This window comes from Scyliorhinus torazame, chromosome 2 (genome assembly GCF_047496885.1).
Source record: "Scyliorhinus torazame isolate Kashiwa2021f chromosome 2, sScyTor2.1, whole genome shotgun sequence".
Lineage (NCBI taxonomy): Eukaryota > Metazoa > Chordata > Chondrichthyes > Carcharhiniformes > Scyliorhinidae > Scyliorhinus > Scyliorhinus torazame.
The window spans coordinates 175,791,902-175,805,070 of record NC_092708.1 but is presented as its reverse complement, the minus strand read 5'-3'; the positions used below and the strand labels follow the sequence as shown (position 1 = coordinate 175,805,070).

The following is a 13,169-nucleotide window of genomic DNA, read 5'->3' as shown; positions in this document are numbered from 1 at the left end:
AGCAGGTAAGATTAAGGTCTGATTGAAATTCAAAGTTAAGTGTCTAAAGCTAAGTGGATAGGATTTGCAGGGGAAGATGGGTGAGGGCGGGGCTTTAGAAGGTTTGTGGGTTGGAACTTGAGGGAGGTGGGATGGATGAGGTATTGGAGCGGATCGGGTATTGGGCTGGGTCTGGGAGAGGTGTCGGGCCTGCGAGGGGTGGGGTGTTGGGTTGGGACGGTTATGTGGTGCAGGGTCCAGATGTGTTGGGATGTGTTGTGTACAAGCAGGATTTGGCAGACAGGGATGGGGTGTTGGAATGGGTCAGATACGGGGTGATTAAAGGTCAGGAGGGGTTAGGTCTGATGGGCGTGTTGGATCTGGTCCGGTGTGGGGGGATCAGATCGGGTCAATTTGGAGGGGCATCGGCTCACTGGAGGTAGTGGGGGGAAGCCCATGGGGGTGTGGTCAGAGGGGTGGGATACCAAGGAGGGGATGGTTAGTTGGGGTGGTAGGGAGTAGTGCCATTTGGAGGGAGGATGTAGCATATGGATGTCCACTGGAGTGTTGGGGGAGTGAGGGACTCCCGTGGGATGTCAATCTCTGTCTGTATAATAGTTAGCCAGAAGAGGATTTATTTCTTCTAACTTTTTTGTGGAAAATTATCTGTGTAACAAAGTTGAAATCATTCCTAGTTTGCAACTTAAATCACATTCTTGGATGTTTCTTAGTGCCTGCCAGGGGAACTTTGCGCTTCTGGGCAATTGCAGTGCACACCCTAATCTCGGAACATCTGAAGGGGATTCCTCGCCCATTTTGGGGGAACCCCAAATCCGAAGCTGGAAAGCCCGGACGTTACAGCCTAATATGTCTGGAAGCATAACCTATGGCCCTTATGGAGGGAAGTCACTGAAAAAAAAAATTGCAAGATTTTTGGAACGATATTTTGTGGGGTCAGGAAGGACCAGGGGCGAAATTCTCCTACCCGCCCCGCCACATTTCTGCCCCGACCGGCCGGCAGGAGTCTCCGTAACACCGGCCGGTCAATGGGGTTTCCCATTGTGGGGCAGCCCCACGCCGTCGGGAAACCCCCGGGCGCCGGCAAAACGGAGACTCCCGCCGGCGGAGAATGACGCCCATGAGCTCTCTTTGCTACATAAAATTCATTCCACCTATCTGGAGGCCTCTCTACGTTTGCACCCTGCTATTGCTTGTACACTCTTGAAGTATTTCTGTCACTCAGCTCTGTGGTGGAGCCACTAGACCTCCCCCCACACCACCCATTTTCTCCCCTTTGCACATGAATTTGACATCTGGTATGGAAGAAAGTTGATGTTGGGTAATGGTGATACAACTGATCAGAGCAGCGAATTAAGGTCACTTCTCAAGATTATCCAAATTATAAAAAGGGAAATCAATGAGCCAAATTGGGCAGCTTTCTGTTTGCAACAGTTAACAACTGATAATAAGGGCAATTTAAGTGGATAGTTGGATAAGCTCTTCTCATGCAGCCACAACACTGGCATTTACCCAACAATGTGGAAAAGTGTGCAGATATGCCCTGTACGCAAGGATAAATCCAATCTTGCCAATCAGTCTACTCTTGATCATCAGTAAAGTGATGGTAGGAATCATCAACAGTGCTATCAAGAGGCACTTACTCAGCAATAACCTGCTCACTGACACTCAGTTTCGGTTCTGCCAGGCTCACTCAGCTCCTCACCTCATAACAACCTTGGTTCAAACATGGGCAAAGAGCTGAACTTCAGATGTAAGGTTAGAGTAACTGCCCTTGACATCAAGGCAATATTTGACCGAGTGTGGCATCAAGGAGCCCGAGCTAAACTGTAGTCACTGGAATCAGAAAGAAAACTCTCCGTTGGCTGGAATCATACCTAACACAGAGTAAGTTCATTGTGGCTGTTGGAGGTCAATCATCTCAGTTCCAGGACATCACTGCAGGGGTTATTCAGGGTAGTGTCCAAGGCTCAACCTCTTTAGCTGCTTCGTCAATGACATTTCTTGCATTATTAGGTCAGAAGTGGAGATGTTTGCTGATGACTGCGCAATGTTCAGCACCATTCGTGACTCCTCAGATACTGAGGCAGTCCATGTCCAAATACAGCAAGACCTGTACAATATCCAGGCTTGGGCTGACAAGTGGCAAGTTACATTCACACCTCACAAGTGCCAGACAATGACCACCTCCAAAAGAGAAGATCTTTTTAAAAAAAATTTGCGTACCCAATTCATTTTTTCCAATTAAGGGGCAATTTAGCATGGCCAATCCACCTACCTTGCACATCTTTTGGGTTGTGGGGGCGAAACCCACGCAAACACGGGGAGAATGTGCAAACTCTACATGGACAGTGACCCAGAGCCGGGATTGAACCTGGGACCTCAGCATCGTGAGGCAGCAGTGCTAACCATTCAAAAGAGAAGATCTAATCACTGCCCCATGATATTCAATGGCATTATCATTGCTGAATCCCCCACAATCAGCTTTCAGAAACTAAACTGGACTAGCCATATAAATACTGTGGCTACCAGAGCAGGTCACAGGCAGCGAGTAACTCACCTTCTGACCGTATAAGACTATCCGCCATCTACAAGACACAAGCCAGGAGTTTGATTGAATACTCTCCCTTTATCTGGCTGAGTGCAGCTCCAATAATATTCAAGGAACTCAACATCCTCAAGGACAAAGCAGTCTGCTTTATTGCTACCACTTCCACAAACAGTCAATCCCATCACCTCTGATGAACAGATGTTGTCAGCTGTGTGTGCCATCTCCAAAATGCACTGCAATAACTCATCAAGGTTCCTTCGACTACACCTTCCAAACCCACGACCACCACCATCTAGAAGGACAAGGGCAGTAGATACCTGGGAACATCACCACCTGGAGATTCATTTCTAAGTCACTCACCATCCATTCTTGGAAATATATCACCGTTCCTTCACTGTCGCTGGATCAAAATCCGGGAACTCCCTCTCTAATAGCACTATATGTGTACCTACTCCTCAGGCACTGCAGCGGTTTAAGAAGGTGACTCACTACCATTTATCAAGGCAACTAGGGATGGTTCTAAGGGCAACTAGGGATGGGCAATACAAACTGGCCTAGCCAGCGACGCCCACACCCCAAAAATGAATAAAGAAAAAGAAGGATAGGCACAAGTTTTGAGAATCAGTTTTGGTGAAAAACCAGAATGAATGACCATTGACAGGACAGAGGAGGACAATGCGATAGCGATTCTGCTTTGGATGCAGAGGGATTTGAGAACTTTTTTCACAAAGTTTTGCTGAAATGTATTGGCCCATAGTTTTCTTGGAGTGGCAATCAGCATCAGATTGGCACTTTGTGCCCACTTATCTGCGCTAAATTTCTTCACCGCCTCTCTCGCCCAGCCTTCCTGACTCAAGCCATGTGAGATTCAGGCAGCGTAGTGTGTCCCTGCCTCCAGTGTTGGATTGCAAAAGAATTGGAGTGAAGGAAGTGCCACCTTTTTTACTGCATTTGCTTTTTTTTTTATTCACAAGATTTGGGCTTTGCTGGTTCTATGGCTCGGTTAATAAAGGCAAGTATCCCATATGCCTTCTCAACCACCTTATCAACCTGTCCTGCTACCTTTTCTAGATTCTTGGATATGCATGCACTCTAAGGTCCCCTTTGTCCTCTGTACTTCCTAGAACCCCATTTTTAATAAAATATATATATTTATTAAAGTTTTTAACACAATTTTTCTCCCTTACAAACAATAAACCCCCCCCCCCACCCCGTAACAAAAAAAAAGAAACGAGAAATCGCGCGGAGCAAGATATATACATGACAAAATAGTATGTTAACATAGCTTGTACACTGGCTCTCTCCCGTACGTGCCAGTTTCCCCGATTCTTCATGTTATCTCTTGCTCATCCACCCCCCCAGGCAGCTCCCCCCCCCCGCTGCCCCTCCCCGAACGTCCCCACCCCCCTTCCTAGAACCCAATTAATCATTGTTAGTCCCTCGCCTTTTTTTTTTCCCAGTTATTTTATTCCAAACATATTCAAATAACACTACCTTAACGCCCAATAGAGTATACAATTTGCACATTTTTCACCTTTTACTATCCCTCCACATAAACAGCTGCTCAAATATAGCCATGAATGGCCTCCACCATACCTCAAAGCTTTCCTCCAACTCCCTTAGAGCAAATTTGACTTTGTCCAACCATGGAAACTTGAACTAGTCTCCCAAACAACCCCCTACGGTGTGGCTGACCTCCCATTTGAAAGTATCCATCGCCGGATAATCAGAGAGGCGAAGGCCATGACATTGGCCCTTTCCCCTCCATCAGCTCCAGCACCTCCAACACCCCAAAGATCGCCACCGTAGGGTCTGGCTTCATCTCAATCCTGACAATCCTCGATACGGGCCTGGACGGGATCCCTGGTCGTGCACTCAGAGTCTGCGCGGACCATCTGGCGGAGGTATTCGCGGACATCTTTAACCTGTCCCTACTCCACTCCGAGGTCCCCACCTGCTTCAAGAAGACCACCATCATACCGGTACCAAAGAAGAACCAGGCAACGTGCCTCAATGACTACCGACCAGTGGCCCTGACTTCAGTCGTAATGAAGTGCATCGAGAGGTTGATCATGAAGCACATCACCTCCATACTCCCAGAACGCCTTGATCCACTGCAATTCGCCTACCGCTGCAACCGGTCCACATCAGACGCCATTTCCCTGGCTCTACACTCATCCCTAGAGCATCTCAAAAATAAGGACTCCTACATCAGACTCCTATTTATGGACTACAGCTCTGCCTTCAACACCATAATCCCAGCCAAGCTCATATCAAAGCTCCAAAACCTAGGACTTGGCTCCCCACTCTGCAACTGGATCCTCGATTTCCTGACCAACAGACCACAATCAGTAAAAATGAACAACAACACCTCCTCCACAATAGTCCTCAATACCGGGGCACCGCAAGGCTGCGTACTTAGCCCCCTACTCTACTCCCTGTACACACACGACTGCGTGGCAAAACTTGGTCCCAACTCCATCTACAAGTTTGCTGACGATACGACCATAGTGGGCCGGATCTCGAATAACGACGAGTCAGAATACAGGCTGAAGATAAAGAACCTAGTGGAGTGGTGTAGCGACAACAATCTCTCCCTCAATGCCAGCAAAACTAAAGAGCTGGTCATTGACTTCAGGAAGCAAAGTACTGTACACACCCCTGTCAGCATCAACGGGGCCGAGGTGGAGATGGTTAGCAGTTTCAAATTCCTAAAATCTCAAAACATCTGTCCTGGTCCACCCACGTCGACGCGACCACCAAGAAAGCACAACAGCGCCTATACTTCCTCAGGAAACTAAGGAAATTCGGCATGTCCACATTGACCCTTACCAATTTTTACAGATGCACCATAGAAAGCATCCTATCGGGCTGCATCACAGCCTGGTATGGCAACTGCTCGGCCCAGGACCGCAAGAAACTTCAGAGAGTCGTGAACACCGGCCAGTCCATCACACAAACCTGCCTCCCATCCATTGACATTGGGCAGCACGGTAGCATTGTGGGGGGCAGCACGGTAACATTGTGGATAGCACAATTGCTTCACAGCTCCAGGGTCCCAGGTTCGAGTCTGGCTTGGGTCACTGTCTGTGCGGAGTCTGCACATCCTCCCCGTGTGTGCGTGGGTTTCCTCCGGGTGCTCCGGTTTCCTCCCACAGTCCAAAGATGTGCAGGTTAGGTGGATTGGCCATGATAAATTGCCCTTAGTGTCCAAAATTGCCCTTAGTGTTGGGTGGGGTTACTGGGTTATGGGGATAGGGTGGAGACATTGACATTGGGTGGGGTGCTCGTTCCAAGAGCCGGTGCAGACTCGATGGGCCGAATGGCCTCCTTCTGCACTGTAAATTCTATGGTAATCTATGATCTACACCTCCCGCTGCCTGGGGAAAGCGGGCAGCATAATCAAAGATCCCTCCCATCCGGCTTACTCACTCTTCCAACTTCTTCCATCGGGCAGGAGATACAGAAGCCTGAGAACACACACGAACAGACTCACAAACAGCTTTTTCCCCACTGTCACCAGACTCCTAAATGACCCTCTTATGGACTGACCTCATTAACACTGCACCCTGTATGCTTCATCCGATGCCAGTGCTTATGTAGTTACATTGTACATGTTGTGTTGCCCTATTATGTATTTTCTTTTATTCCCTTTTCTTCCCATGTATAAATGATCTGTTTGAGTTGCTCGCAGAAAAATACTTTTCACTGTACCTCGGTACACGTGACAATAAACAAATCCAATCCAATCCAATAAGCCCCCGGACACCGGCTCCCAAAGGTTCTCCAACTTCTCACACCCCCAGAACATATGGGCATCATTCGCCAGCCCCCTCCCACACCTCTCACGCCTGTCCACTACTTCTGAAAAAAAAACCTCATCTGGGCCACAGTTATGTGGAACCTGTGCACCATCTTAAATTGTATAAGATTCATCCTTGCGTAGGAGGTCGAGCTTATTCGGCGCATTACTTTGCACCAAAGACCCCACCCTATTTCCCTTTGCAACTCCTCCTCCCACTTCCTCTTGATCCTTTTTACTAAGGCCGTGCCCTGCTCCCCGAACCACCAATATATATCCCCAATCCTATCATATCCCCTCCCCCGGGAGCAACATTTCCTCCAAAAGCACCTGAGGGAACAAAGGCAGCTCCTTGCCTGCAAAGCCCCGAACCTGCCAATATCTAAACTCACTCCCCGTTGGTAGCTCAAAACCCTCCCGCAGCTCCTCTAGCCCAGCAAACGTCCCCTCCACAAACATGTTCCTGACCCACTCTAACCCCTCCTCCCTCCATCACTTACACATCCCTTCCATTCCCGCCGGCGTAAATCTATGATTCCCTCATCATGGAGTCATCACCGACATGTGACCCAGTTTAAAGTGCCTCTTCAGCTGGTTCCAAATCTTTATCGATGACTCCACCACCGGACTCCTCGTATACTTCCTCAGGGCAAATGGCAGCGGGGCCGTCACCAGAGCCCTCAGGCTCATCTCCTTGCAAGACTTCTCCTCGAACCTGACTCAATCTGCCCCTCCCACCGTCATCTCACCTTCTCCACATTTGCGGCCCAATAGTAATGTAACAAATTCGGGAGCGCCAGCCCACTTTCCCACTTCTGCCTTTGCAAGAGATTCCTCTTCACCCTTGGCACTTTCCCTGCCCACACAAATTCTGAGAGTAATGCCTCTACCCTCTGAAAAAAGGCCTTGGCGAGGAAAATCGGGAAGGACTGAAACACAAACAGAAATCTTGACAGCATGTTCATTTTCACCACCTGTACCCTCCTGCCAACGTCAGGTGCAGCAGATCCCACCTTTTAAGATCTGCCTTAACCCCATCCACCAAGTCCACCAACCCCGTCAAATTAGGGCAGCACAGTAGCATTGTGGATATCACAATTGCTTCACAGCTCCAGGGTCCCAGGTTCGATTCCGGCTTGGGTCACTGTCTGTGCGGAGTCTGCACGTTCTTCCCGTGTATGCGTGGGTTTCCTCCGGGTGCTCCGGTTTCCTCCCACAGTCCAAAGATGTGCAGGTTAGGTGGATTGACCATGATAAATTGCCCTTAGTGTCCAAAATTGCCCTTAGTGTTGGGTGGGGTTTCTGGGTTATGGGGATATGGTGGAGGTGTTGACCTTGGGTGGGGTGCTCTTTCCAAGAGCCGGTGCAGACTCAATGGGCTGAATGACCTCCTTCTGCACTGTAAATTCTATGAAATTCTATGAAATGCCACCTATGCATCGTGGCCATTCATACATTACCCAAATTCCCAGGTACCTGAAACGCTCCCTTGCCACCTTAAATGTCAGTGCCCCAGGCTTTCCCCCCACCTTGCTGCATTCACTGGGAATACCTCGCTTTTCCCTACATTTAATTTATAGCCCGAAAAGGCTCCTAACCTCTCCACTAAGCCCATGATTCTGCCCATGCTTTCTCTAGGGTCCGTCACGAGCAAGTTATCGGCATACAACGATACGAGTGCTCTTTGGCCCCCTCTCAATCCCCACCAATCAGCAAAAGCCCGAAGTACCATCGCCAATGTGAACAATAGTGGGGACAGTCGACACCTCTGCTTCGTACCCCTGTGTAGCCCAAAATACCCTGAGTTCTTCTCATTCGTTCGCACACTTGCCATGAGGGACACATATAGCAGCCATTTGCCTTGACAGTCCTCCCAAAATGTATCACCTCACACTTTTCAGGGTTAAATTCCATTTGCCACTGTTCCCTGTGGGTACACCATTGGACACAGGCTTCCAGTCACAAAAAACAAACTTTGACCATCACCGTCTGCCTCCTGCCACCAATTTTGAATCCAATTTTCCACATTGTCCTGGATTCCATGGGCTCTTACCTGTTTGATCATTCTTCCATGCTGGACCTTGCCAAAAGCCTTACTGAAATCCATGTGGACTACATCACACTACCTCATCTAGTCACCTTCTTGCAAAATTCAATCAAATCTGTTAGACCTGGGGCTGGATTCTCCGCCTTGCCGCGCCACATTTCTGTTTCAGCATGCCGGGATTCTCCGCTACGCTGGCTGGTCAATGGGGTTTCCCAATGTGGGGCAGCTCTACACCGTCGGGGAACCCCCAGGCTGCCGGCAAAATGGAGCATCCCGCTCGAAATGTTAGCTCCCGTCTCTCTCCACAGATGCTGTCAGACTTGCTGTGATTGTCCAGCATTTTCTGTTTTTGTTCCAGAATGGCGGATAGTTTGGAGTCAAGGTACAAATGTTATTTATTACAATTCAGCAAAACTGAGGTTCAGACTATCAGTTCAGTTAAAATAACATACATTACCCAGATCCCCACACAAAGCATTAAAGCTACAGTTGAGCGAACTGAAATGCAAATATTTCTTGAAGATCAACCCCGTTAGCTGTTGAGCCGAAGAAATCCATTTTTACAAATTGTGATGAACTCATAGAATCATAGAATTTATAGTGCCCATTTAGTCTGCACTGGCACTTGGAAAGAGCACCCTACTTAAACCTCCACCCTGGCATATAACCCAATAACCCCAACTAACCTTTTATTTGTGGACACTAAGGGCAATGTAGCATGGCCAATCCACCTAACCTGCACATCTTTGGACTGTGGGAGGAAATCAGAGCACCCGGAGGAAACCCATGCAGACATGGGGAGAACGTGCAGACTCCGCACAGACAGTGACTTAAGCTGCAAAAGGTAAAGTAACTGTGACCACAGTCCTGCCCTTTGAGAGCTGACTGGTGGTGATTTAACCTGAGGGTCATCACACCTCAAGCTAGGGGCAAGGTTAAAAATGGGGCATTCATGAATAACCACAGCAGGTACGGGAATTGAACCCACGCTGTTGGCGTCGCTCCGCATCATAAACCAACTGAGCAAATAGAAAGGAGAGAAACAGGCCAACAAGCTGATAGCAAGCAGGCGAGATGGTGGAGGATGCTGCAGGAGTATTTGAGAAATGGAACATGACAATTTCCGCAACTCTATTTTGTTTCACCCATTGTACTGGCTTTTCAAATCAAAATGAATTTCTCCAATGTTAGAAAGTTTAACACGAGCTCTAATTGTTCACATGCAAGTACTGATTCCGTGAAGTATCTTCCTTACCTTCCTGAACTTCTTTTCGAATTTGGTTTATTCGTTCTTTAGTCAATGTCTCCAGTGGTGTCTCCAGACCTTGTTGTATTGTTTCCACATTCCGCAGATTATTTACCTTGAAAATATAATTAGGGGACAGTGAAATCTGTTCGAGTTCATTTTGGTCTGCATCTCCTGATCCAATACTGAAAGGTGCTACACCAGCCTCTTTCAGTGCTAATGCTGCCCGACTAACATCATCGGATGACTTGCTGGCAGTGAGAAGGATCAAGAATTGCGGTACACCTTCCTCTGCTCTGCCACCAGCAGACCGAGTAAAGATGTTCTTTGTGACATAGTCCAAGGCTGCACCAGTGTTGGCTCGACTCCCTCCTATTTGCGTGAGACCACTTATTGCGTCCTTCACACCCTGATTTGTGGTGTGGCTGGTTAAGTAGAAGTTGACTCTGGGATTATCACTGTACTGTACCACACCAACTCGGACTTTATCATTTCCAATGTCAAGATTATCGACCACTCTGGAAATGAATCTTTGAACTGAAGGGAAAGCACCTCTGACTTTGTCTGATCCATCAACAAGGAACACAATATCCCTCTTAACACCATCTGTAAGAAATGGAAAATAACTATGTTTATTATTCTACATTACTCTTGGAAATCCAAATAAATGCATGAGAAACTACCAGATCATAATCAGAGTTTGGATTAAGAGGTTTGTTCATTCAGACAGAAATATTTGTTTAGATTGGGATCTTTCTTTGTATTTTTTAGTCCTATCTCACGATTGGATTCATCTCAGCAGCTGTACTGTCAGCAACCAAACAAGGCCTTTCAGTAGGCAGTTAGTACCCACTTTAGGGCGTCATCCTGTTGTCGTTGTTGTTCAACAAGCAGCTGGCACAGTCTGTTTACTTGCAAACTCCCAAGAGTCCCTCTATGCCAGGCACTCTGCCTGATTATGGAACCTGATATTGAGGAGTCTATTAAGAGCCATACTTGCCTGATATGCAGTCACATCCTCCTATTTCTGACCAATCACCAACTTCTATCAGCCTAAAGGTTTTGACTGCCCCTTGGAACAAAGTGTCCAGGGAACCTTTACCTTCCCTAATTTTTCACAAAGCCTCCAACACTGACTCCAGCACAGTAACTCTGAGCCAAAGTTGTTGAAGTCACAGACACAGGGATTATGATATAATCTCCAGATTTCTACATGTTGCCTTCAGGATACCGGACCATCCATGCCATATCTGTCTAACCTTATTTATCAATGAACCAATTAGTTATTAATTAGTTAATTAAACACAGCAAAAGTAATAACACTTTTCTCAGAGGGAGTCACATCACTTAGGTCTCAGTAGAAATTTAGAGTTGGTGAATAGTCCAAACCAGGATAGCATGATGGCGAATCAGGGGCGTCATTCTCCGACCCCCCAGAGGGTCGGAGAATGGCCGTTGGCCGCCGTGAATCCCGCCCCCGCCCCCGCCGAAGTCTCCGAAGGGAGAAAAGTCGGCGGGGCGTTAATGGCGTCGCTGCCGCGGAGAATGTCACGGGTCTGCGCAAGGCAGCCGATTTCCGGCCTGCCGATATTCTCCCTTCCGGATGGGCCGAAGTCCCGTCGACGTGATGACCGTTCACGTCGACGTGAATCAAACCTCCTTTTCATCGGCGTGACCCGGTGCTCCAGGCTCACGCCGACCAGCGTGGAGGTGAGTGACGGCCTGGGGGGTTGGCTCTGGGCAGGAAATGGCGTGGCCGCAGACTGATTGCGTGAGGAGAGGTGTGTCTCGGTTTGTGTGTGTGTGTGTGCGGCGGGGGGGGTGGTTAGAGTAGGCTGGGCTCCGTGGGAGTGCCGGGAGGGGGTCCGTGCCGGGGTGGAGGTTGGGGGGGGGTGCGTGCCGTGCCGGGGTGGAGGTTGGGGGTTGGGGGGGGGTCCGTGCTGGGGTGGAGGTTGGGGGGGGGTCCGTGCCGGGGTTGAGGTTGGGGGTGGTCCGTGCTGGGGTGGAGGTTGGGGGGGGGTCCGTGCCGGGGTAGAGGTTGGGGGGGGGGGTCCGTGCTGTGCCGGGGTGGAGGTTGGGGGGGGGTCCGTGCTGGGGTGGAGGTTGGGGGGGGGGTCCGTGCCGTGCCGGGGTGGAGGTTGGGGGGGGGGGTCCGTGCTGTGCCGGGGTGGAGGTTGGGGGGGGTCCGTGCTGGGGTGGAGGTTGGGGGGGGGCCGTGCTGGGGTGGAGGTTGGGGGGGGGGGTCCGTGCCGTGCCGGGGTGGAGGTTGGGGGGGGGGTCCGTGCTGTGCCGGGGTGGAGGTTGGGGGGGGTCCGTGCTGGGGTGGAGGTTGGGGGGGGGGTCCGTGCTGGGGTGGAGGTTGGGGGGGTCCGTGCCGTGCCGGGGTGGAGGTTGGGGGTTGGGGGGGGTCCGTGCTGGGGTGGAGGTTGGGGGGGGGTCCGTGCCGGGGTGGAGGTTGGGGGGGGGTCCATGCTGGGGTGGAGGTTGGGGGGGGGTCCGTGCCGAGGAGGGGGATGGGAGGGCAAGTGAGTTGGTCCACTTGGCCAGGTGCCAGCCTCCAACAGTTGGACCCATGCGGTCCATGCCACCTGGCTGGGGGGAGGAGGGGATATGGGCAATGATGACATGTCGTCGTTCCCCTCCCCCCCACCAGGCCGTCATGTTTTCAGATCATCCAGCGATGTTGGCCACCGTGGTGGCAGCCGCTCATGTCTATGTTGCCCTGGATGAGGAGGAGGAGGAGGAGCGTGCCAGAGAGGCGGCGCAGGCTGCCGCAGAGGGGCAGGCGGCAGCCGCCCAGGCTGGAGGGACACCTGACCGACAGGACGAGGAGGGGGAGGAGGATGTCGCGGTCCCACGGCAATGGAGGCACCCGAGGGCGCCCCGTGTGTACCGGCCCCGGCAGTCATACCAGGACCTCACGGACCGGGAATGCAGGAGGATACTCCGGATGAGCCGGGAAACCGTGGCACACATCTGCCACCTGCTGGCACACCTGTCACCGCGTGGCACTGGCAGGGGACACCCTCTCCCCGTGTCCGTCAAGGTTACGGTGGCCCTGAACTTTTATGCAACGGGGTCATTCCAGGCACCGAGTGGGGACCTGTCCGGCATATCGCAGACATCGGTGCATCGGTGCATCCGGGCAGTGACAGATGCCCTATATGCCATGGCGCACGGCTACATCCGCTTCCCCGTGGACCGGGCCAGCCAAGATGCCCAGGCCGTGGGCTTCTCTGCCGTTGCCGGCGTCCCCATGGTCCAGGGCGCGATCGATGGGATGCACGCCGCCGTGCGGCCACCTGCAGATAACAGGGCCGTGTTCAGTAATAGGAAGGGGACCTATTCTGCGACCACCGTATGATGATCCTGCACGTCTGCGCCCGTCACCCAGGCAGTGTACACGACTCATTCGTGTTGTCGCGGTCATCCATCCCCCGCATGTACGAGGGACGCCATCCCCGGCTGAGGGGCTGGTTGCTGGGCGACAGGGGCTACCCATTGCGATCGTGGCTGATGACGCCTA

General features: G+C 50.9%; 1 protein-coding gene across 1 annotated transcript in view; it reads right to left on the bottom strand.

The window, feature by feature from the left end:
• Window positions 1–13,169, bottom strand: part of LOC140393924 (collagen alpha-3(VI) chain-like) — a 369,822-nt gene that overhangs the window by 166,433 nt on the left and 190,220 nt on the right. The window contains exon 13 of the mRNA XM_072480566.1: window positions 9,653–10,249. Coding sequence (XP_072336667.1) covers window positions 9,653–10,249 — 597 coding nt within the window. The remainder of the gene's footprint in view (window positions 1–9,652; window positions 10,250–13,169) is intronic.